Source organism: Hemitrygon akajei, chromosome 3, assembly GCF_048418815.1.
Source record: "Hemitrygon akajei chromosome 3, sHemAka1.3, whole genome shotgun sequence".
Classification (NCBI taxonomy): domain Eukaryota; kingdom Metazoa; phylum Chordata; class Chondrichthyes; order Myliobatiformes; family Dasyatidae; genus Hemitrygon; species Hemitrygon akajei.
The window spans coordinates 101998625-102025033 of record NC_133126.1 but is presented as its reverse complement, the minus strand read 5'-3'; the positions used below and the strand labels follow the sequence as shown (position 1 = coordinate 102025033).

The window sequence follows — 26409 nt, the reverse complement described above, 5'->3', positions numbered from 1 at the left end:
GCATGGGTCCTAGTGCCCTTCCCTTGGACAACATCGGAGGCGTGGAGAGGGAAAGGCCTGCAGCTTGGGCAACTGCCTGTCTCCCATACAACCCTGCCCAGGCCTGCGCCCTGGAAACTCCAGGCGCAGATCCATGGTGTCTCGAGACCGACGGATGTCACCACCACATGCTCAAGCTTTTCAATCCACTGTAAGTCATCCCTACAATCTTCAAGATCCTTTTCCGTAGTGAATACTGAAGCAAAGTATTCATTAAGTACCTCTGTGAGAGATGATATAAGATATATGGAGCAGAATGTTGAATTCATCTGAGTAGAGATTAAGAATAGTAAAGGGAAAATAAAACACTGGTGGGAGTTGTCTACCACCAGTTATTTATTAGTTGTCTCTGCCACCTAATAAATATATTGCAGTGGCAGAGGCGATTAACCAAGAAATAACGGAGGCTTGTAAGAACGGAACGGCAGTTGTCATGGGGGATTTTAACTTCCACATAGATTGGGTGAATCAGGTTGGTCAAGGAAGACTTGAGGACTTCATAGAATGCATCCCTGAGAGCTTTCCTGAGCAGCATGTTAGTGAATCTACAAGGGAAAAAGCCATCTGAGATCTAGTCCTGTGCAATGAGACAGGTAAAATTAATGATCTTGTAGTCAGGGATCCTCTTGGAAAGAGTGATCATAGTATGATTGAATTTTGCATTCAGATGGAGGATGAAATGGTTAGATCTAAAACTAGTGTATTATGCTTGAACATGGGAGACTACAACAGGATGAGGGTGGAGTTGGCTAATGTGGATTGGGAGCACAGGCTATTTGGTGGGACAGTTGAGGAACAGTGGAATACTTTCAAAGAGATTTTTCACAGTGCTCAACAAAAGTATATTCCAGTCAAAAGTATGGACAGTAAGTGTGGGGAGAGCCAGCCTTGGATAACTAAGGAAATAAAAGAAAGTATCGGGTCTCAGGATGGCGCTTATGGAGTGAAGCGGGTTTAGGCTTTGCTCCAAACCTTTTATTTTTTTTTAACCTACAAACACCCCCTAATTGATCTTTTTATACCTATTCTAAAGGGGTTTAAACATATGAAATTTTTTTCAACTGTTTGAAACATCTTCAACTTGCTGAAATGTCTAAAGCAAAGGAATCGAAACAGACGAAAGAACCGGTAACTTTAGAAGCAATTGCGAATCTTATGGATGATAGACTTGGAAAACTGGAGAGTAAATTAACCGCAAAGCTTTCTACATTCGATGAAACTTTAAAGTCATTTGAGGCAAAACTTCAAGCACTTACACTGGAGTCACAAAAACAACAAGCAAGTACTTTAGTTCTTGAAGAAGCCGCTCGCCAGAGAGATCGTATAATTGAAACTTTGCAACAACAGCAAACTTCGACTTCTCAACAGATGGATCGTTATAAATTTAAAATTACTGATCTCGAAAACCGCTCTCAAAGACAATATCTTCGGTTAATTGGGATTCCGGAAAAATTTGAGAATGGCGATCTCACAGTTTTTCCTCCAAATTTTTAATGGATGTCTTTGGCTCAGAAGTACTGGATTCTCCTCCAACAATCGACCGTGCACATCGCATCTCTCGTTTTCATTCAGATTCAAGTTTGAAACCACGACAAGTAATTCTCCGGATCCATTACCCTCATACCAAAGAGTGTTTGATTCGGGCTGCACGGAAAAAGGGTACGATCAGCTTTCAAGATTTTAAATTCCGTATTCTGGAAGATTACAGTCCTGAAGTTTTAAGGGCAAGAATGGCTTTTAAATCGGTTATGTCGGAAATTCATCAGAAAGGCTACAAGCAAGCGCTGTTATTTCCAGCACATTTGAGAGTTTCTCTCGAAGACGGAACTTATCGGCTGTTTAAATCTCCAGCCGATGCTCAAAAATTTCTGGAAGAATAACATTTTATCGGGTTGACTAATGTAATAATTAGTCCATAGATCTGGATCTTCTATAAAATGATGTTTTTTTTAATGTATGGCTTACATGTATTTTTTATACATGGTAAAAGTTTGTTTTTGGTTTATTTTGAATTTGTTATTTTTTCATATTATTAATCTGTTAGTTTTGAAAGTAATTTATTAGGGTTTTCTTTTAAGTTCGTATACACTTTTTTATATTTTTTAACATTTAAATATTAAGATTTTTTTAAAAAATAAAATGTCGTTTCTTCTTCCTGAAAGGCTTTAGTGCTTGGAACGTCACATCCGTTTTGATGTGTTTGAATAAGTTTTAAACTTTCTTTTAAAACACTAATTCAGTATTATTCATTTATGGGTTTTATCATTTTAATTCTTTTAAAAAAAAATCCTTTTGTTTTATATATATAATACTAACTTTATATTTGATTTTTTGTTCTATCAACCCTTTCTTATAATATGGGTGGTTTGTATCTTTTATTCAACTTTTTTTTGTTTGAGTTGCCGTCTTGAGACATGGGGGTAATCAGTGTTAGATTGCTTGCTTGCCTCTTTTTGGCTTTTTTCCTGGGGTTTTGAGGGTAGAGGGAGGGGGATTTTTCTTTTTTCTTTTCTTTCTGCTTGCTTTGTGCTTAGTTTTACTTCATGGACTTATATGCAACTACAAAAATGGCTGCAGTGTCGTGACTTCCGGTTCCTCCTTGAACTTACTTTCCTCTTCTGGATTCATGAGTTCATCTTTTGTTTAACCTTATGCGTTAATTGTAATAAATATTGTCAATATGGATAGGGTTATTAATTTTGTTTCTTGGAATACTAATGGTTTAAATCATCCGATCAAATGGAAAAAAATATTCAAAGTATTCCATAGAATGAATGCTAATGTTATCTTTGTACAAGAGACTCATGTAAGGAAGGTGGATAGTCAACGCTTTTTTAGGTTTTGGAAAGGCCAACAATATCACTCGAATTCTCAAGCCAAAATAAGAGGCGTTTCTATTTTTATAGATTCTTCAACCTCCTTTATACATCATGAAACAATTTCAGATCCACAAGGTAGATTTTTGCTTATTACTGGTCTACTTTTTAAATCAAAAAGTAGTTTTAGTTAATGTTTATGCTCCAAATACTGATTGTCCTGAATTTTTTAAGTGTCTATTTACATCCTTTCCCAATTTGAATCAGTATAGACTGATAATGGGTGGGGATTTTAACTGTTGTTTAAACCCTTCGATGGATAGATCCAAGTCCACACAAGTTCTTCTGAAAAAATCGGCCTCTCTTATCAACTCCTTTATGACTGATTCAGCAATTTGCGAAATTTGGCATTTTTTACACCCCAATGACAAAGAGTTTTCTTACTTTTCTCATGTTTATCATAATTATTCAAGAATTGATTACTTTTTCATTGATCACCATTTACTTACAGATGTTATAGATTGTAAATATGACTCTATTACCATTTCTGATCATGCACCTTTGAAGTTATCTATTAAGATAATGGATTCATCTATTAATACTAAATCTTGGAGGTTCAACTCTTTTTATTGCAGGACTTAGACTTTGTTAATTTTATTAAACAACAAATTGATTTGTTTTTCTCAACAAATTCTACAGCAGAGATCTCTAGTGGAATTTTATGGGACACTTTTAAAGCATTTATTCGTGGACAGATTATTTCATACTCTGCTGGAGTTAGGAAACGAACTAATTCTAAAATATTAACATTGGTTGACAAAATCAAAGCAATTGATAAGATTTATTCAGTGACTCCCAGCAAAAAACTTTATAAAGAAAGAGTGGAACTTCAAATGGAGCAGTTTGTTAATATCCTCTTAGATTGAAAATCAGTTAATTACCGTAGATGTCGGATTATAAGCCGCTACTTTTTTCCCACATTTTGAACAGCTTTGAACTCTGCGGCCTTTAATACGGTGCGGCTAATACATGATTTTTTTCATGCCGCCAAAAACATTTTGCCTCGTAACAGTAGACCAATAAAATTGATGAGTAGTTCACAGAGGTCCAATGAAATTGTACGATAAATCAAGCGCACTTTCACAATTAAATTATTGTAAATCAGTCATTTGTACTCACCCTCATCAACATGGAAAACACTCGAAGAAAAGCATTGTGCTGCCTTTATGGCAGTTATTTAGTTTATAATATTTTCGCTTAGTAATTCATTTGTTAGTTAAAGTTAGAAGTGTTTTAACTATATTTGTTTTCTGTACTACATCGCGGGATGCTATGACGTCACACCCGGTTTCGCCGCGTCTTGTGGGATACTGGTTTGCGATAAACGGGAAGGAGGGGGGGAGCGGCATTACGCGAGCGGCTTTGGATCTGAGCGAACGCTGCTTTTAAGTTAAAGGCGATCAATAACTTTTCCTGGTAGGCTGCAGTATATATATTTTTTACCAGTCGTTAGGAGATATTGGAATGTTGTTCAGTAAAAAAGTATACGCAACGTATATTTAAAAGTAGCCGCGTTACAGGCACGGTTCGAAAAAAAGCATTTGCAATATGTATTTGTTTATGTTACCATATGGATTTAATTAAAAGTTAAAAAATCCTCACGTGTAATATCTTTCTGTGTAAATATCTCATATTACAACGTGGGACACCTGCGGCCGTAAATCCGGTGCGGCCTGTACAAGTAAAAAATTGATTTTCTTTCTAAAATTAGAGCCAGCGGCTTTTAATCAGGTGCGCTCTGTAGTCCGGAATCTACGGTAAATCTAGAACCCAGTTTTATGTATATGGAGATAAGTCTGGTAAATTATTGGCTAATCAATTGAAAACTGCTTCGATTAAACGACAGATTACTAGGATTCGTAACCAAGATGGCACTCTGACGATCGACCATAAAGAAATAAATAAAGCCTTTCAAGATTTTTATAATTCCTTATATCAATCAGAATTTGCTGAGGATTCTTCTATAATAGATGAATTTTTAAGGAAATTGAATATTCCAAAATTAACAGTAGAGGATAGTGTATTCTTAGATACACCTATCACGGAAACTGAAATAAAAAAGGCTATTTTTTCAATGAATTCCGGTAAAGCTTCTGGTCCAGATGGTTATTCTGCAGAATTTTTAAAATCTTTTTCCTCTATACTTTCTCCTTGGCTTTGTAAAATTTTTAAAGATGCGTTAATTATAGGTAAATTGCCACAATCTTTTTATGAAGCTTCTATTTCTTTAATCCTTAAAAAAGATAAAGACCCTATTGAATGTACATCCTTGCTGAATACAGATTTTAAGATTTTTAGTAAAACTTTGGCTACTAGATTAGAAAATATATTACCTCGAATCATTTCTGAAGATCAGACTGAATTAAAAATATTAAATATTAAAAATCGCTATTCATCTTTTAACATTAGAAAATTAATTAACATTATTTATACTTTCTCATCCAAAATACCAGAATGTGTCATTTCTTTAGATGCTGAAAAAGCATTTGATAGAGTTGAATGGCCATATTTATTTAATACGATGCAGCATTTTAATTTTAGTTCAAAATTTATATCATGGATTAAGTTAATATACTATAAACCCTTGGCTTCGGTTTTTACCAATAATCAAAGATCCCCTTTTTTTCAGTTATTTCGTGGTACACGGCAAGGCTGTCCTTTAAATCCTTTATTATTTGACATCGCTTTGGAACCTGTGGCTATAGCCATTCGTGAATCACCTAATATTTTGGGTATTACTCGTGGGGAGGGGACGTATAAGTTATCATTATATGCTGATGATTTGTTACTATACATATCCGACCCTGAAAGATCTATTCCTGCTATTTCATCCTTGCTTGCTCAGTTTAGTAACTTGTCTGGTTATAAATTGAATTTTAATAAGAGTGAATTATTTCCATTAAATATGCAAGTTCCAATTTATAAACATTTACCATTTAAAGTGGTTACAGATTATTTTACTTATTTAGGCATTAAAATTACTAAAAAACATAAAGATTTATTTAAAGTTAACTTTTTACCCTTAATTGACCAAGTTAAGCAACTTGCTATCAGGTGGTCTCCGCTATCTTTGTCATTGGTTGGTAGAATTAATGCTATTAAGATGATGGTATTACCCAAATTCTTATATCTATTTCAAGCATTACCAATTTTTATTCCTAAATCTTTTTTTGATATTATTGAATCTAAAATATCTTCTTATCTATGGCAGAATAAAAATCCTAGACTAGGTAAAAAATATTTACAGAAGCCTAAGAAGGAGGGTGGTTTGGCTTTGCCAAACTTGAGATTTTACTATTGGGCAGTTAATATACGATATTTAATATTTTGGACACAAGAATTGACTGCAGCTGCCTGCCCACAATGGGTAAATTTGGAATGTAAACCTGTACAAGACTTTTCATTGTTTTCAATCTTAGGATCTTCGCTTCCTTTTTATTTATCTAAATTGAATAAACAAATAACATATCCTATAGTCAAATATACATTGCGAATTTGGTTTCAATTTCGTAAATTTTTTGGTTTGAATAAGTTTATTTTATCATGCCCTATAATATCTAACTATTCTTTTCGGCCCTCTTTTATGGATCAAGCTTTTCTCTTATGGAAAACTAAAGGTATAACATGTTTTCGTGATTTGTTTTTAGATGATAGTGTTATGTCCTTTGAACAGCTATCTAATAAATATAATTTACCTAAAACCCATTTTTTTTAGATATTTGCAAGTTAGAATTTTTTTGTATAATGAGTTACAGTCTTTTCCGAAATTATGTCCATTGGACATTACCGAAAGAATTTTAGCTCTGAACCCTTGTCAAAAGGGTTTAATAGCTATTATTTATAATATGATCATGAAAATACAGCCAGAAGTATCAGAAAAAATTAAGAAGGAATGGGAAGAAGAACTTCATTGTCTTATATCCACTGAACAGTGGGAGAAAATTTTACTATTAGTCAATTCGTCCTCTATTTGTGCTAAACATGCCCTAATACAATTTAAGGTTGTACATAGAGCTCATATGTCTAAGGATAAACTTGCTAGATTTTACTCTTATGTTAATCCAACCTGTGACAGATGTCATTCTGATGTTGCTTCATTGACCCATATGTTTTGGTCTTGCCCTTGTATACAAAATTACTGCAAAGATATTTTCAGTATTATTTCAAGAGTTCTGAATATCAATTTCCAACCGCATCCTTTTACTGCAATTTTTGGTTTACCAATGGTGGATAATAGTCGTTTATCCTCTTCATCTCGACGGATGATTGCATTTGTTACATTAATGGCTAGAAGATCTATTTTATTGAACTGGAAAGAAATTAATCCTCCAACTATATTTCAGTGGTTCTCTCAAACTATCTCTTGTTTGAGTTTAGAAAAAATTAGAAGTGTTGTTTTTGATCCTTCAGTTAAATTTGAAGAAACTTGGAGACCATTTATACAACATTTTCATATGAGTTAAATTGTCTTTTCCTAAACCTCACTTTGATTATCCTTAATTATTTGGATGGAGGTTCAGAGTTATTGGCACTACTGTATGTACTTAACATTATGCAATGGCCCATGTTGGTTAGTTTTTTTTTCTTTCTCTTTTTTTGGGGTTGTTTTTTTTTCTTTTTGTCTCTTTTGTTCATAAATACTCTGAGTTTGGGAGGCTATATATATTGATTATTATATATTTGAATGTCTACTTAAACTATTAATTATGTACTCTCAAACACTTTGTATTCATGTTTCATTTATGTTTGTTTAAAAAATTAATAAAAAGATTTAAAAAGAAAGAAAAGAAAGAAAGTATCAAATTAAAAGCTCGTGTACAAAGTCGCAAGGAGTAGCGGGAGACTGGAGGATTGGGAAAACTTTTTGGGAAAAGCGGAAGAGGGTGGCTAAAGTCAATGTAGATCCCCTGGAAGACAAGAAGGGGAAATTGATATTGGGTGATAAGGAAATGGTTGAGGCATTGAACGACTATTTTGTGTGGAGGACAGGTGCTGTCAAGGTGCTGAGGGAATTAGCAGAGGTTATAGCAGACATGTTGGTAATCATTTACCAAAACTCTCTAGACTCTGGGCAGGTCCCGGCGGACTGGAAGACAGAAAATGCCACACCACTTTTTAAAAAAGGATATAGGCAAAAGACGGGCAACTATAGGCCAGTTAGCCTAACAGTTAGTCAGGAAATGCTTGAAGCTGTCATTAAGGAAGAAATAGCGAGACATTTAGAAAGGAGTGGTTTCATTTGACAGAGCAGCTTGGATTCAGAAAGGGCAGGTCCTGTTTGACAAATTTACTGGAGTTCTTTGAGGACATAATGAGTGCAGTGGATAGAGGGGAACAGGTGGATGTCGTATACTTGGATGTTTAGAAGGCGTTCGATAAGGTGCCGCACAAGAGACTTATAAATAAGATTCAGATGCATGGAGTCGGAGGAAGTGTATTGGCATGGATGGTGGATTGATTAACCAATAGAAGGCAGAGAGTTGGTATAAATGGGTGTTTCTCCGGTTGGCAGTTGGTGGTGAGTGGGGTGCCGCAGGGGTCATTGCTGGGCCCACAGCTGTTTACCATTTACATTGATGATTTGGAAGAGGGAACTGAGTGTAGTATAGCAAAATTTGCTGATGACACTAAACCGAATGGAAAAGCAAATTGTACAGAGGATATGGAGAGTCTGCAGAGGGATATAGATAGGTTAAGTGAGTGGGCCAAGGTCTGGCAGATGGAATACAACGTTGGCAAATGCGAGATCATCCACTTTGGAAGGAATAATAGAAGGGCAGATTATTATTTAAATGGTGAAAGTCTGCAGCATGCTGTCGCGCAGAGGGACTTGGGAGTGCTTGTTCATGAATCACAAAAAGTTGGCTTGCATATACAACAGGTTATTAAGAAGGCAAACGGAATGTTGGCCTTCATTGCTAGAGGGATTGAATTCAAGAGCAGGGAGGTCATGCTGCAACTATACAGGCTACTAGTGAGGCCACACCTGGAGTACTGTGTGCAGTTCTGGTCACCATACTTGAGGAAGGATATACTGGTTTTGAAGGCAGTGCAGAGGAGGTTCCCAAGGTTGATTCCAGGGATGAAGGGGTTAACCTATGAGGAGAGATTGAGTTGCCTGGGACTATACTCTCTAGAGTTCAGAAGAATGAGAGGGGATCTTATAGAAACATACAAAATTTTGAAAGGGATAGATAAGATAGTAGGAAAGTTGTTTCCATTGGTAGGTGAGACTAGAACTATGGGACATTGCCTCAAGATTCATAGAACATAAAACAATACAGCACAATACAGGCCCTTAAGCCCACAATGTTGTGCCGACCCTTAAACCCTGCCTCCCATATAACCCTCCACCTTAAATTCCTCCATATACCTGTCTAGTAGTCTCTTAAATTTCACTAGTGTATCTGCCTCCACCACTGACTCAGGCAGTGTATTCCACACACCAACCACTTTCTGAGTAAAAAACCTTCCTCTAATATCCCCCTTGAACTTTCCTCCCCTTATCTTAAAGCCTTGTCCTCTTGTATTGAGCAGTGGTGCCCTGGGGAAGAGGCACTGGCTGTCCACTCTATCTATTCCTCTTAATATCTTGTATACCTCTACCATGTCTCTTCTCATCCTCCTTCTCTCCAGAGAGTAAAGCCCTAGCTCCCTTAATCTCAGATCATAATGCATACTCTCTAAACCAGGCAGCATCCTGGTAAATCTCCTCTGTACCCTTCCCAATGCTTCCACATTCTTCCTATAGTGAGGCGACCAGAACTAGACACAGTACTCCAAGTGGCCTAACCAGAGTTTTATAGAGCTGCATCATTACCCCGCGACTCTTAAACTCTATCCCTCGACTTATGAAAGTTAACACTCCATAAGCTTTCTTAACTACCCTATCTACCTGTGAGGCAACTTTCAGGGATCTGTGGACATGTACCCCCAGATCCCTCTACTTCTCCACACTCCCAAGTGTCCTACCATTTACTTTGTACTCTGCCTTGAAGTTTGTCCTTCCAAAGTGTACCACCTCACACTTCTCCAGGTTGAACTCCATCTGCCACTTCTCAGCCTACTTCTGCATCCTATCAATGTTTCTCTGCAATATTCAACAATCCTCAACACTATCCACAACACCACCAACCTTTGTGTTGTCTGCAAACTTGCCAACCCACCCTTCTACCCCCACATCCAGGTCGTTAATAAAATCATGAAAAGTAGAGGTCCCAGAACAGATCCTTGTGGGACACCACTAATCACAACCCTCCAATCCGAATGTACTCTCTCCACCATGACCCTCTGCTTTCTGCAGGCAAGCCAAATCTGAATCCACCTGGCCAAACTTCCCTGGATCCCATGCCTCCTGACTTTCTGAATAAGCCTACCGCGTGGTACAGGGGAGAAGATTTAGGATGGAGAAGAGGAAAAACTGTTTTTCCTAGAGAGTGGTGAATCTGTGGAATTCTTTACCCAGGGAAGCAGTTGAGGCTTCTTCATTAAATATATTTAAGATCCAGTTAGATAGAGTTTTACATAGTAGAGGAATTAAGAGTTATGGGGAAAAGGCAGGTAGATGGAGCTGAGTTTACGGACAGATCAGCCATGATCTTGTTGAATGGCAGGGCTGGCTTGATGGGCCTGATGGCCTACTCCTGCTCCAATTTCTCAAGCTCTTATGCTCCGGTTCCATACACACTTTTCCACTGTCACACTTGATTGGTCCTATTCTCTCACGTGCATCAAGAGGGCTAAGACTGCCTACGCTCAAAAAATTCAGCAACATCTGTCCGATAATGATCCTTGGCATATGTGACTGGGCAACGAGGGCATTATCGACTATGAAAGGAAAAACCGTGCTGTCTCTGTCCCAATGGATATGGATACATCATTGCATACTTCTTTTGACCACCATTCTCTGCTTCCATTTTGCAAATTCATATCCATCCAGTCACCAGCTCTACAACCCTGCAGGGTTCATTGTTGCTCTTGTAACACTTACCCAACAGGCTGGTATATGTCTAGGGGAAAAGGAAATCCAGCCACTCACCAACCCCACTTCCCGTACACGCAGGTGCTGTGAAAATCAAGTTTATGCTGTGCGCACACACACCATATCAAACTCACACCAGATACTGTTATGGAATACACTTTAAAATCTTACTAAAACTAAAAGAGTACTATGCAATACAATATATATGAAAGAAAAGAAAATAAAGTAAAAGGCGCCAACTTATCAAAGTTCAGTCAGTTTAGTGCACATCATTGGAGCTCAACCATCGAACCATTCGACCCCTCGGCACTTTCCTCCGATCTCCATGTCCTTGCACCTGGGACCACCCTGGTGGTCAACCGAACAGTGCAGCGCACGTCCACCTCCTCGGCGTCTTCTTCCCGACTCCCCTGAAAAGACCGCGAAAACCCCCAAGCTCCCAGCCTCACAAGACAAAATAACATTCCCCATTGGTCAACAAATGAATACAATCCCGATATCAGCAAGTCTAAAGCTAAACAACTGTGAGAGAAAGCACTTACCATACAAAGAAGCATTCCTACTCTTAACCAAACAAGGAAGCCATTTTGATTAACATACACAGTACATTGTACACTCTCAAGGTTATTATGTGGTATTTCAAAGAACTCTTCAGGAGATAGATATTATGATTAATTCACAAAGAAGTGCTCAAAAATTACTCAACCTCCATGCTTCAGGATTGCTTTGAACAGACTACCTGACAGGTGTTTAAGGAGGCTGCTACAAAAGGAGAAGACACATTCATCAAGAAATATGCTTCATCTGTTATCAACTACATCAGTAAGTGTGTAGACAATGATGTTATCTCAAGGACGGTCATCTTGCAAACCAACCATAAGCCCTGGCTGAATGCACTCCAGGATACTGCCTTCAAGCCTGATGGCAGAACAGCTCTCTGAGCAGCCAGCAGAAATGTCATTTTATGCATCAAGAGGGCTAAGACCACCTATGCTCAAAAAATTCAGCAACATCTGTCTGATAATGATCTTTGGCATATGTGACCCGTGCATCGAGGGTATTACCAACTATAAAAGGAACAACAGTGCTGTCTCTATCCCTGATGTTCTAAACAACTTTTACACACACTTGGGGGCATGCAACACAACACCAACCATGAAAGTTACCCAACTCCCAGGTGAGGGGCCACCATCTGTAACAGCAGCAGACATGAAGTCAACCACCTTAAGGCAGCAGGTCTGACAACATCCCAGGCTAAATACGCAGTGAGTACACACACCAGCTCAGTGAGGTCTTCACAGACATCGTCAACATTTCACTCATCTAGGCTGCTGTCCCCACATGCTTCAAATCAGCCACCATCATCCCTATACCAAAGAACACTATGCCTTCAGAACTAAATGACTACCTTCCAGTGGCACTGACACCAATCATCATGAAGTGTTTCGAACGGCTGGTAATGGCATATATCAAAACACTATTCTTGCTATATTGGGTACTCACCAATATAAACAAACATACCAACAGACCTACTCTACGACAGATGCCTGGCCCTGACACACCTGGAAAACAAGGGCACTTGCATCAGAATGCTGGTTTTGGATTTCAGTTTGGCATTCAGCACTATTGTCCCACAGTCCTTGGTGAACAAACTCCCACTCCGCACTCTAAATACATGACTGTGCAACTGGGGTGTTGGACTTCCTAATCAACAGACCTTAGATAGTTAGGATGCACTCCAGGGCTGTGTGCTGAACCGATTGTTATACACTGCTCACATATAACTGCACAACTAAACACCCAAGTAATCACATTGTCAAATTCACAAATGACACGACAGTGGTGGGGATCATCACCAACAACGATTAGGTGGCCTTCAGAGAGGAGGTAGAAGAGCTCAAAGCCTAATGCCAGGAAAATAACCTCTTCCTCAATATCAACAAAACAAAGAAGATGTTTGTCGACTTCAAAAGAACTCGTACTACTCACACCCTTCTTTACTTCACTGGCACAGCAGTGGAAACTGTAGCAGAATCAAACTCCCAGGAGTGCACAATCCACAATGTCTCATGGCCCCATAATACATTCACACAATCAAAAAAGCTCACCAACACCACTACTTCCTGAGGAGGCTGAAGAAAGCTAGACAATGCACATCAAAATGTATGTCATTCTATAGATGTGTAGTAGAGAGCATCCTAACAAGCATGGTACAGAAACTGCACTACAGTGGGCAGGATGGGTCATCACTGGCATCAGCTTACCTGCCATCAAGGACATATATACAGAAAGCTGCCAGAAAAGGGCCAATTACATCGTGTAGGACGCCACCCACCCTGCTCATGGACTGTTTGTTCCACTCCCACCAGAATGTAGGTGACGTAGCATCCATGCCAGCACAACCAGACTCAAAAACAGTTATTTTCCCCAAGCAGTCAGGGTGCTCAACACCTCTACCCACAAACCTACCTCTCCACACCTCCAACCACCATTACTTTATAATTTCTTGTCAGAGTTACCTTATGTACAGACATTCCTGTGTACAGAGTTACCATTATGTACAGACATACACTTAATCAATGTATAAAAGCTATCTTATATGTTTTATTATTATTATTGTGTTTTTATTTTATTTTGATTTTTTTCATGCAGCATCAGATCTGGAATAACAATTATTTCATTCTCCTTTATACTTGTGTACTGAAAATGACATTAAACAATCTAGAATCTTCAAGATAATTTATTAGGGAACTTCAGTTAATCCAGCATGTATGTCCTTAAAGAAGAATATGGAATCTTTTAAAAAAATCTGCTGAGTAATTTTCCCAAGTGTTATTTTTGTTTTCCACCACCAATGTTTCCCTTTTCAAGTTATTATACAACTGTATTTCTATAGGCTACAAGCTGTCATCCAAACCCCCATTTCACTCAGTCAAAATGTGAAGTTTCAGATAAATGCTAAATTACAAACAGATTTGAAAACCTGCAACCCATCCAGAAATTACTTTTCAAAAAACAGACCTTTTTAAAATGCCTTTATTTTTATCCTTTTCTTTCGACCTCTTTTCCTGGGATATTGACAGGTACCTATTATTTCATAAAGGCCTTTAGTGTAAGGCAATTGGGAAATCAGTAAAATATAATGGGCTTGAGTAAAGCCAAAAAACAGTTTTGTGAGATGCAAACTGTTGTGGTAATGTGGGATTAGTTAACCAAGGGTAACACTAAATCAGGTGTAAACCAACCATCAAAAGCCTAATCACAACAGTTTAGCAACACCTTGATCACTTTGCAATAAAATAGACTTTTTTAATCTAATTGTGTTTTCTCATGAAAACGGTGTATAATTTATGCTAATTTGTTTTTCTTGTGAATGCTGCTTATCTGATGCTATGTGCCTGTAAAGCTCCTGAAAGTAAATTAACCATTCCACCAACATATACGTGTGCTTGTCCATAGGACAATATGCTAGACTTTAATTGAGTGCATGTGCATGGGGGAGGGGCCACGAGTTAGGTGGTTTGGGAAAGTACTCTGCATATAGACTGGGTAAGCCAATTTATAAATTTTCCTGCCACATTGTTATTGTGTATACAAATAACTTTCTCAGTCAGTAATTGAGTAATGAACTATGGAATAAGCTATCATAGATGAAGTTTTGTGTGTTGAGAAAAGATTACCGGTAGTAACTGAAGGGACTTTACTGAAAGTCCTGCATCGGAGGCTGGTCAAGAAGTTTCAGTCACTTAGCATTCGGGATGAGAGAATAAATTGGATTCAACTTTGGATTCACGGGAAAAGCCAGAGAATGGTAGCAGATAGTTGCCTCTCTGCCAGGAGGCCTGTGACTAGCGGCGTGCCACAGGGATTGGTGCTGGGTTCATTGTTGTTTGTCATATATATCAACAACGATCTGGATGATGATGGGGCAAACTGGATCTGCAGATTTACGGATGATGACAAGATTGGGAAAGATATCATAGCTTGCAGTGGGATCTGCACCAGCTGGAAAATGCCAGATGGAATTTAATGCAGACAAGTGTGAGGTGTTACACTTTGGGAGGACAAATCAGAAGAGGAATTTCACAGTGAACAGTAGGGTATTGAGGAATATGGTAGAACAGTCAGGTACTGAAGAATATGGTAGAACAGAAGGATTTAGGTATACTGATCCACAATTCCTTGAAAGTGGTATCACAGGAATATAGGGTCATAAAGAATGTTCTTGTTACATTGGCCTTCATAAATCAAAATATTGTTACAGGAGTTGGGCTGTTATGTTGAAGTTGTACAAGACATTGGTGAAACCAAATTTGGAGTGTTCTGTGCAGTTCTGGACAACTACATACAGGAATGATATCAGTAAGATTGAAAAGAAAAGTTGAGGATCTGAGTAATAGGGAAAAGTTGAGCATATTCCATGGAGCGTGGGAGAATATGGGAGATTTGAATGAAGTATACAAAATTATGAGAAGTATAGGTAGGGTTAATGCAAGCAGGCTATTTTCAATGAGTTTAGGTGAAACTAGATCTGGAGGCCAAAGGTTAAGATTAGAATTTGAAATATTTAAGAGAAACTTCAGCGAGAACTTCTTCGCTCAGGGTGGTGCAAGTGTGGAACAAGAGGAAGTGAGAAGTTTGGAATAGTACATAGATGGGAGGCCTGTAGAAGGGTGTGGTCAGTGTGGGTCAATGGGACAAGGTAGAATAACAGTTCAGCACAGACGAGATGGGCAGAAGGGCTCTTTTTCTATGCTTCGGTGCTCTATGACTTTACTAATTAATAAAGCTGTAGTTAAGGACCCTTCAGTGAAGAGCAATTTCAAAATGATAGAACTAAATATGATTTGTTTCAATCTGAAGCCAGGGTCTTAAAATACCAACTCTGACAGTCAGAGCACGAGTTGGCTATGTTAGACTGAGAAATTACAGGAACAATGGCTAATGAATAGAATATTTACACACTATATATAGCAGCTTTAACACACAAAATCCCCACATGAATTGTGATCCAATCATAGTTAAAATGCTTTCAGAATTCAGTAAAGAGAATCAATGCATTGAAAGAGGGAAAATTCAAAAAATATAAGTAGACTACTGAGAAACAATCAGACAAACCTTCCATGTCAAAAGGAAAAGAGTAGCACAATTAGAAGGTTGAAGTAGCTTGTTACACATTTTTCATTCTGGAATCATCCTCATAAGGGAATGGGAGAAATACTTCAGACCATATTTGGGTCATGGTAGAAACTGGGAAGTTTGTTCTATAAGATGGCATAGATATAATAGCTGTGTTATACATTTTTGTGTTTGTTGTAGTACATTCTTCTTGTCTACAAGTTATCATTAAGCATGACATCGTTGTAGCTGGTGGAAGAATTACTCCTTTTTCAAGAACCTATCATCCCTCCTCCCTTTACCATCTCGTTATGTTGCTTCTTTACCTTTCTTGGTGTCCTGTATCTGTTTCATAATTTCTTCACACTCTGCTTGCTCAGTGGCTGAGATTACTCGGAAGGAACCTTCCCTGGTGAAGGTGGTTCGATTGGCATCAAAAGTGGCAGTAACATTACATTCCTTCTCACGTTTCTGCTTCCTTTCCAAACATGCTGCAAAAGCACAGCCCACAGCATGGCTTAAGCGCTCACCCTGTGAAACATTACAAAATCATTAGCATAACACCAGGGCCTTGATTTCTTATAGAACTGTTATCAAAGACAGTCAGCATCACTTACCCATATGTCCAACATGCCAGTTCTCCTATCTAGGTACAGATAAGTAAAATTAACTCCTTGCTTAGCTACATGGACATCACTATCAATCAAGAAAAGTGGCCAACAAAAACCTCTGGCCGAAGATCTTTTGTTTGTCGATTTTTTTTTCAGGGAATGGGTAGAAATCAGCTAGGAAAGGACAAGAGATTAAAGTAGGGCAGTTCTCAACTGTGTGTTGTGCTGCACCACACAACACATTCATCCACAGTGCAGCCTTCATACGAAGCACATCTTTCATCTGAGGTAGGGTGGGAAGCAAATCAAAATTTCAGCATGTATTCTCTGTCAAATTAATTCCTGAAGTATCTATTTTATTGAGATGGAAAATTATTTAATTATATTAGCTTTGCAACTGAAAATTTCACAGCAGACTGAATCAGAATCAGATACATTATCACAGACAAAACTGTATACAACATGTAGATGACAGCAACAGCAAAGTTCAAGTCCATTCACCACTGAAAACTGAAAATCTAGTTCATCGATTGCGAACTACTTTTGGGGAAAAAATAGCATGTCATTGGTTCACAGTTTTTGAAATTTTTTAACATTTGCAAGTCATTGGACAAGATATGGATGGGTGGGATTTATGTTCACTGGGAAAGACAGGATCTCATAAGTCACGGAAAATACTTTAGTGCAGTGCAGATCATGCCTCAAATATTTATTTAGAGATAAAGCATAGTAATAGGCCCCAACAAACCTGTGCTGTCCAATTACATCCATGTGACCAATTAACATACTAACTTGCACATTTTTGGAATGTAATAGGAAACTGTAGCACTGGGAGAAAACTCACACATTCATGGGGGAACATACAAACAGACAGCGGCAGTAATGAATCCAGGTTGATAGCATAATGCTAAACTCAAAGCTACAGTGGCATCCGTTATGACACTGAGCTTTCTTGAGAAGGTAAATAAGAAAACTGATGAAGGCAGCATGGTAGATGGGGTTTATATTGACTTTAACAAGGCATTTGATAAGGTTCTGCATGTTAGACTGGTCAAGAAGATCTGAGGTACTTTGGTGAACCAAATCCAAAATTGAATAGGTTATAAAAGGCAAAGAATAGTGTTTGCTAGGATCTTCTGACTGGAAGTCTATAACAGATGGCGTACTTTGAAGTAGCAAGTGGAAGAGCTAGACCCTTGCAGAGTGGGAGCCATTTAAAAACAAGTCTCGTTGAGAGTGAGTTTTATTTGAGCCAATAAAAAGAAGCAAGGTGTAAGTGGAGCGGACAGTGTTAGAGCAGTCAGATTTCGACCCAAGAAACTCAGTTGAGAAGAGGTAAAGGCTTTAGGTAAGTTTCTGATAATATTTTATCTTTCTTTGTCTATTAGTATATAGCTACTGCAGTGAGAATGAATCCAGAGTCAATGGTATGTTAAGAAACTGCAAGGGTGAAAAGATCCTGATGGGAGTTATATACAGGCCTCCAAACATAGCCAGAATGTGAACGACAAATTACAGTGGGAGGTAGAAAAAGCATACAAAAACAGTAGTGTTATGATGGTCATGGAGGATTTCATTATGCAGCTAAATTGGAAAAATTATGTTGATGCTGGATTGCAAGAGAAGGAATTTGTAGATTGCTACAAAGTGGCTTTTTAAGTAGCATGTTCTTGAGCCCACTAGGGAAAAGGCAATTCTGCATTGGGTATTTTGTAATGAACCAGATTTGATTGGAGAGCTGAAGGTAAAGGAATCGTTGAGAACCAGTGATCATAATATGATACAATTCACCCTGCAGTTTGAGAAAGTAAAGCTAAGACTGGATGTATCCATATTACAGTGAAATAAAGGGAATAACAGAGGCATGAGAAAGGAGCTAGCCAAAGTCAATTGGAAGGAAACACTGGCAGGGATGACAGAACAGCAATAGCTGGAGTTTCTGGGTGCAATTCAGAAGGTGCAGGATAGATATATCCTAAAGAAGTAGTGTTCTAAATGGAGGATGAAACACCCATAGACGACAAGGGAAGTCAACTGCAGCATAAAAGCAAAATAGAAAGCATACAATATTGCCAAAATTAGTGGGAAGCTAGGGATTAGGAAGCTTTTAAAAACCAAAAGAAGGCAACTAAAAAGCATTAGGATAAGGATGAAATATGAAGATGAGCTAACCAATCATATATAAAGGATAACAGAAGATCTTTCAGATATACAAAAAGTAAAAGAAGTAAGAGTGGATTTTGGATTGCTGGAAACTGATGCTGGAGAGGTTGTAATAGGGGACAAAGAAATGGCAGATGAGCTCAGTAATTATTTTGTGTCAGTCTTTACTGACGAACACACTAACAGAAGGTGCTTAGGAAGCTGAAAGGTCTGAAGGGAGATAAGTCACCTACACCAAATGGACTACTCCACCACCACCCGCTAGGGTTCTTAAGGAAGTGACTGAAGAGATTGAAGAGGCGTTAGTAGTGATCTTTCAAGAATCAGTAGATATTCTGGAATGGTTCACCATTCACCATTCTGGAATGGTGAATTGGAAAATTGCAAATGTCCTCCACTCTATGAAGAGAGGAAGGCAAAAAACAGGAAATTGTAGGCTAATTAGCCTTGCTTCAGTGGCTGGGAAGATTTTGGTGTCCATTATTAAGAATGATCCTTCGGGGTACATGATTAAATAGGGCAAAGTCAGCATGGTTTCCTTTTGTAGAAATCTTGCCTGACAAACCTGATAGAACTTTTTGAGGAAATAACAGGCAGGATAGACAAAGGAAGTCAATGGATTTTGTTTGCTTGGATTTTCAGAAGCTCTTTGACAAGATGCTGCCCATGAGCCTGCTAAGATAAGAGCCCATGGTATTACAAGAAAGATAATAGCAAGGATAGCAGAGCGGTTGACTGACAGGAGGAAAAGAGTGGGTATAAAGGAGACCCACTCTTTCTGGTTGGCTAACGGTGACTAGTGGTGTTCTGCTGGGGTCAATGTTGGGACCGCTTCTTTTCACATTATATGTTAATGATTTGGATGACAAAATTGAAAGCTTTGTGGCCAAGTTTTCAGACCATACAAAGATAGGTGGAGAGGCAGGTATTGCATGGAGTTTGATGGCTTTGGGCCTGCACTTGCTGGAGTTTAAAAGAATGAGAATGGGGAGTAAAAGAATGGAGTAGTGGGGGTGAAATCTCATTGCAAACTATTAAATTTTGAAGGTCAAGACAGAACAGACATGGTGAGGATGTTTCCAGTAGTTGGAGAGTCTAGGACCACAGGGCAGAGATTCAGAACAGAAGAACATCATTTTAGACCAGACATGAGGAGGAATTTCTTTAACCAGAGGGTCGTGAATCTGTGTAATTCATTACCACAGATGGCTGTGGAGGGCAAGTCATTGGGTATATTTAAAATGGAGGTTGACAGGTTCTGATCAGTAAGGGTGTCAAAAGTTATGGGGAGTAGGCTGGAGATAGCATTGAGATAGATAATAAATCAGCCATGATTGAATGGCAGAGCAAATTTGATGGGGTGAATATCCTAACTCTTCTTGGCCTTACGGTATTGTAGGGGTTGATACTGGTACTGCTTATATATAATGGATAAGAATATAGGTGGTCTAAGGTAGTAAAAATTGCAAAATTGCATCAGAGTAACAAAAAAATGACACACCAGTTTTCAAACTTGGAGCTGTACTAAGGTCTACTGGACCGCACAGTGCATGGTTTCTTAATTGAAGATTGCAGCTCAGATTGATACATTGTTGTTCAAGGGAAACAACCAGAGGTCTTGAACAAATACAAAACACTTTGTATATTAATAATTAATTTCTGAAATGTGTTTTTTAAAAAACACTACAGAGATACAGGTCAATACCAAGAATCTGCTTTTCAAAGCAGATTGTTTTGGAGTAAAACGCGACACAACACTGCACAAGGTCAGGTGACTGCAAATGGACACAGCAAATGAGTAGATGCAAGCGCCTGAAAGTTTTTCCATTTTGTTAGGACAGCACACTTTCTACTCTAAGCAGGGCTGAGAGATTTGGCAAATTGTCATTGTTGCTGTGGCCGAGCACAGACTAGGAATAAAACCTGTGATCACATGACCTTGCACTGTGGAATGAGTCAGAAGCTTGATGAGAAAAAGACCAAGAGAAATAACATTTACTTAAATGTAAATGGGATAGAATGATTTCTCAATTCAAAAAGACACAACTTCAACAGAACCATTCAACTGCCACAATGTTGGTGGGGAACAGATAACTTACATGGAACAATTGCAAATCAATATCCTACCACAAACATAATTCAAGAAAAGCCAACAGCAATCCTAATCTTCCTTCATAACCTCAGGTGAAGTGCCCCCACCCTTGCTTATATTCCCTGCAGTAACAATAGAATCTGAAATTCAGCTAGATCTGACTTTCAGACTCTCACTATCAAGCTAAAAAACCTCATGCTTCCTCTTACAGTCTCAAGAGCACTGTATGATTCCTTTGGCCTGTCTCCCCACCTTACTCCCACCATAACAATAGATACCGCCTTGAGTTTCATTACCGAATCTCGTATCGCCAAGAAGCAATGACAGATCCAACGTCTGGTTGTACCATCTCGACAAATGTATGAGAATGCCTTGTCAAAGTTTCGATCAGGAGCACAGAAGGATACCTTCTCTATAGTTTGATCAACAATTAGGTCCTGAGAGAAAAAGGGAAAACAAGTTATTACAAAAGAACTATAATGTTTTACCAATAATCTGTCATTTTATGTACCCAGTCTAGCTGCCCGTTAGAATTACTTGAAAACACTCAACCTTTTCATTTTAGTCAGGCACTAGATGGCAGCCTTGCATTCTGTACTAATTGTACACTGATGTCATTTCCAAAGTTATTTGAGCATAAGACATAGGAGCAGAATTAGGCCATTCAGCCTACTGAGTCTGCTCCGCCTTTCCAACAGATTATTTATTATCCCTCTCAACCCCACTCTCCTGTTATTCTGGGAATGTACAATGTTTCTTTTAAAACAACTGATACATATGAACCTTGGTATCTAGAAAATGTCCTTGCTTTTTTTTAAAAAAAGAACTCAACTAACTGGGCCTATCCATTATTAGTAAAATACTTGTGTACACTGTTGCATGATTACTGAGCTAGTCCAATCCCTCTTTTACAGCCTCAGTGTCTTTCATAATTGCAGAACCCTATTAGATCACATGATACATTACTACAGAGTTAGTCTTACACTATGCAACATCAATTTATCCCAAGCAACATACACAAAACGTTGAAGGAACTCAGCAGATCAGGCAGCATCTAGAGAAATAAATAGTTTTGGGCAGAGACCCTTCTTCAGGACTGGGAAGGAAGGTGGAAGACACCAGAATGAATAAGTGGGGGGGGGGGGGGGGGGGAGAGAAACGGGAAGGAGAATAGCTAGAAGGTGAATGGTAAAGGCAGGTGGACAGGAAAGTTAAAAGTGTTGGGGAGGAGGAGCCTGATAGAAGGGAGTGGATCATAGAAGAAAGGGGAGGAGGAGGTGATAGATAGGTAAGAAGAGCCAAGAGGCCAGAGTAAATAGAAGAAGAGGGGAGGGAAGGGAAAGCATTTTACTGGAAGGAGAAATCGATATTCATGCCATCAGGCTGGAGGTTACTTTATCCCAAATACACTGCGACAAAATGAAATTGTACTTAATCATGTTTCATTTTTACACAGCATTTTCAACTGCAGAAACAAAGCCACAAGACCCCTGATATACACCTAATAGTCAAGGCCTATGGACACAAACATTTCAACAATTCAGAAATAAAGCTTGCACTACAAAGAAAAAAATACTACATCCTACTTTTCTCATTTCAAGTACCCATAAATCCTGATTCCTTATAAATGCAGCCAGTGTTGGAATCAAACTTTCATATTTCCCCAAACTTATCCCCTACACACTGCCACAATCCATTGCTACAGTTCCAAACGGAAGAGTTAAAAGCTACACACACAAAACGCTAGAGGAACTCAGCAGGCCAGGCAGCATCCATGGAAAAAAGTGCAGTCAATGTTTCCGGCCGAAACCCATTGGCAGGACTGGAGAAAAAAAGCTGAGGAGTAGATTTAAAAGGTTGGGGGGGGAGGGGTATGGATGAAGTAAACAGCTGGGAAGTTGATTGGTGAAAGAGACAGAAGGCCATGGAAGAAAGAAAAAGAGGGGAGGAGCACCAGAGGAAAGCAATGGGCAGGCAAAGAGACAAGGTGAGAGAGGGAAAAGGGGATGGGAAATGGAGACAGGGTTGTGGGGGAATTACTGGAAGTTTGAGAAATTGATGTTCATGCCATCAGGTTGGAGGCTATCCAAACAGAACATAGGTGTTGTTTCTCCAACCTAAGTGTGGCCTCATCACAATATTGAAGAGGGCCATGGATGGACATTTGGAATGGGAATGGGAAGTGGAATTAAAATGGGCGGCCACTGGGAGATCCCGCTTGTCCTGGCGGACGGAGCATAGATACTCAACAAAGTGATCTCCCAATCAAAGTCGGGTCTCACCAATATACAGGCTGGGAGCACCAAAGACAGTACCCTGCCTTATGCAGCTGGATCCTGGACTTCCCGTCAGATTGCCGGCAGATAGTAAGAGTGGACTCCCTCACCTCCACACCTCTGACTCTCAACACAGGAGCCCCTCAGGGCTGTGTATTAAGTCCCCTCCTTTACTCCCTGCATACCCATGACTATGTCGCCACCCACAGCTCTAATCTGCTAATTAAATTTGCTGCTGACACTACATTGATTGGCCTAATCTCAAACAATAATGAGGTGGCCTACAGGGAAGAAGTCATCTCTCTGACACAGTGGTGTCAAGAAAATAACCTCTCCCTCGATGTCGCAAAAAGGAGCCAGTTGTGGATTACAGGAGGAATGGAGACAGGCTAATCCCTATTGACATCAATGGATCTGGGGTTGAGAGGGTAAACAGCTTTAAGTTCCTCAGCATCCACATCACTGAAGACCTCACATGGTCTGTACACACCAGCTGTGTGGTGAAAAAGGCACAACAGTGTCTCTTTCACCTCAGAAGGTTGAGGAAGTTTGGAATGGGCCCCCAAATCCTAAGGACTTTCTACAGGAGCACAACTGAGAGCATCCTGACTGGCTGCATCACTACCTGGTATGGGAACTGTACCTCCCTTAATCGCAGGACTGCAGAGAGTGGTGCAGATAGCCCAGCACATCTGCAGTTGTGAACTTCCCATGATTCAGGCCATTTACAAAGACAGGTATGAAAAAAGGGCCCATAGGATCACTGGGGACCCAAGTCACCCCAACCACAATCTATTCCAGCTGCTACCATCCAGGAAACTGTACCACAGCATTAAAGCCAGGGCTGCTATTCCTTAAAAGTATGCAAAGATTTGGCATAATATCTAACTTCTATAGATGCATAGTGAAGAGTATATTGACTGGATACATCACAGCCTGCTATGCAAACACCAATGCCCTTGAATGAAAAATCCTACAAAATGTAGTGGATTCTGCCTAGTTCATCACAGGTAAAGCCTTCCCTATTATTGAGCATTTCTACATGAAACACTGTCATAGGAAACCACCATCCATTATCAGGATTCCTCACCACCCAGGAAATGCTCTCTTCTCGCTGCTGCCATCAGGAAGCAGGTACGAAAGCCTCAGGACTTGCACTACCAGGTTCAGGAACAGTTATTACATCTCAACCATCAGGATGTTAAATCATTGGGGATAACTTCACTTGCCCCTTCACTGAATAGTTTCCACAACCTATGGACTCACTTCCAAGGACTCTTCACCTCATCTTCTCAATATTTATTGCATATTTATTATTATTTCTTTTTTTTGTATTTGTAGGTTTGTCTTTTGCACACTGGTACTCTGTTGGGTGCAGTCTTTCATCGATTCTATTATAGTTATTGGATCTACTGAGTGTGCCCACAAGAAAACAAATCTGGGGGTTGTATATGGTAACATATATGTACTTAAAATAGAGGGTTATGGGGTAGTGTGGGTTTAGTACTTCTTTTTAAGGATTATATGGGTTGGCACAACATGGAGGGCTGAAGGGCCTGTACTGTGCTGTAATAGAATAGTACTATAATGCTGTAATGTTCTATGGTACTTTGATACTAAATTTATTTAGAGCTTTGAATTCTGGAATATTGTCCACTCCACCTCCCTTTATCATACCTTCTTGACCCTCATGACTGGTGCTGCAGTCTTTAGTCTCTGCCTATACACTGGGATAGGAAGTACAACTAGGTGATTGGACTTTCCAAAGTGTGAGCGTGGGATGGCACAGTAACTGTTCTTGATGGTGGTCAAACAGTGTTTGCTATTCTGACTCCACAAGTGAGATGTTTGTGGTAGTTGTTCAGAAACTTCAAGCTATTTTGTGGCTGCTAATCACAGTGCTCTGGTCCTCCAATGCCTGCCTGATTTTGGCTTGAGGTGAAATGTACACCACTACCAGCATGATGGTGGAAAACTCACTCAGCAAATAAAATGGACAATATTTGACCGCTTTTGACCGATTGTTCCAGGTTGGGTAAACAGGACTGAGGCAGAACCACTACATTTGTGCATCACAATGAGTTAATAAAGCATAAAGCATACTCCAACCTCCTCTGCCTTCAAAACACTGAGCTGTCATTTCTCTGTGGAGAATGGTGAAACTATTAGGCTGAAAATGCCAGTGTTTCTGTAAAGCAGAGTACACAGTCATCCCTGATGTCCCTATAATATAGCAATCTTGCTCTGAGATTTTCAACTTTATTTTGCAGACACGGTACATTCACCAGCAGGATAGTTGGGAGTGGAAGTCTGAGGCCTCTGCATTTCAATCATACCTGTGTGTCAACCTGCTTCTTTTTTCTTAAAGGAGAACTGCATTTGCAACCTGAGTCTGCCATTTCAGGTTTGTTGATTTTGAGTTTTAAAATAATGCTGATTACTAAGTACCCATTGCCTTGACTCTGGATTTCAGCTGTAGTAGTCCTAAACAGAAATATTTGATGATTCCCATCAGAGCTGCATACAAAGAGTTGCCACTTAATGGCACTATCTTACCGGACAAAGATTTGCAGACTCGGGGAATAATCACGGTGAAGGAGTTGCAGCCTATCCTTGTGATTACTGTCTGGCAGGAAGTCAAAGATCCAATTGCAAAGAAAAGTGTTGAGTTCCAGATCTTGGAGTTTGGAGGTGCATTGCTGTACTCAATAAATAGTCTGACATAAGGGTCTTTCCTGCCCGACGCTCTAGGGATGAGTGGAGGGCTAGGGAGATGGCATGTGCCGAGTATCCCTGTTCCATGCCAAGATATGCCCTGATAATATTCTCTGTTCCTGGTTAAACCTTGTCCGGTTAATATTAGTTGCAGCATTTCACTGTGGTTAAATCACCTTTTAGGCTTTCCTATTGAATAAATGATAGAATATTGACTGTAAATTACTATGAAATCTCCAAAGCTTTGAAAGGTGATGTGTGAAGTCTTTTTTAAAACTTCCATTCTTTTATGAAGCAGTTCCCATGATATCATTTTTTTCAGAAATAGAAAACAAATGCAATAAAAGTGCACACATCTCAGCAAAAAGTACAATGGATTAAGCAAACATTGCATTCTTTATTTAAAACTTTCCTTTGAGCTATATTTCAGGCAACTTATTCAATGGCAGCCAGAGTCACAGAGCATGGAACCAGGCCCTTTGGCCCACCATGTCCATGCCAACCACTTACCTACACTAATCCCACTTGCTCCGTAGAT

The 26409-nt window shown here is 39.2% G+C and overlaps 1 protein-coding gene across 8 annotated transcripts in view; it reads right to left on the bottom strand.

Annotated features, from left to right (window-relative positions):
• Positions 1 to 26409, bottom strand: part of numb (NUMB endocytic adaptor protein) — a 251647-nt gene that overhangs the window by 50326 nt on the left and 174912 nt on the right. For all 8 annotated transcript variants that reach the window (XM_073040513.1, XM_073040514.1, XM_073040518.1 and 5 more), the window contains 2 exons: positions 21177 to 21317; positions 16341 to 16545 (listed from right to left, as the gene is read on the bottom strand). In XM_073040513.1, coding sequence (XP_072896614.1) covers positions 16341 to 16545; positions 21177 to 21317 — 346 coding nt within the window. The remainder of the gene's footprint in view (positions 1 to 16340; positions 16546 to 21176; positions 21318 to 26409) is intronic.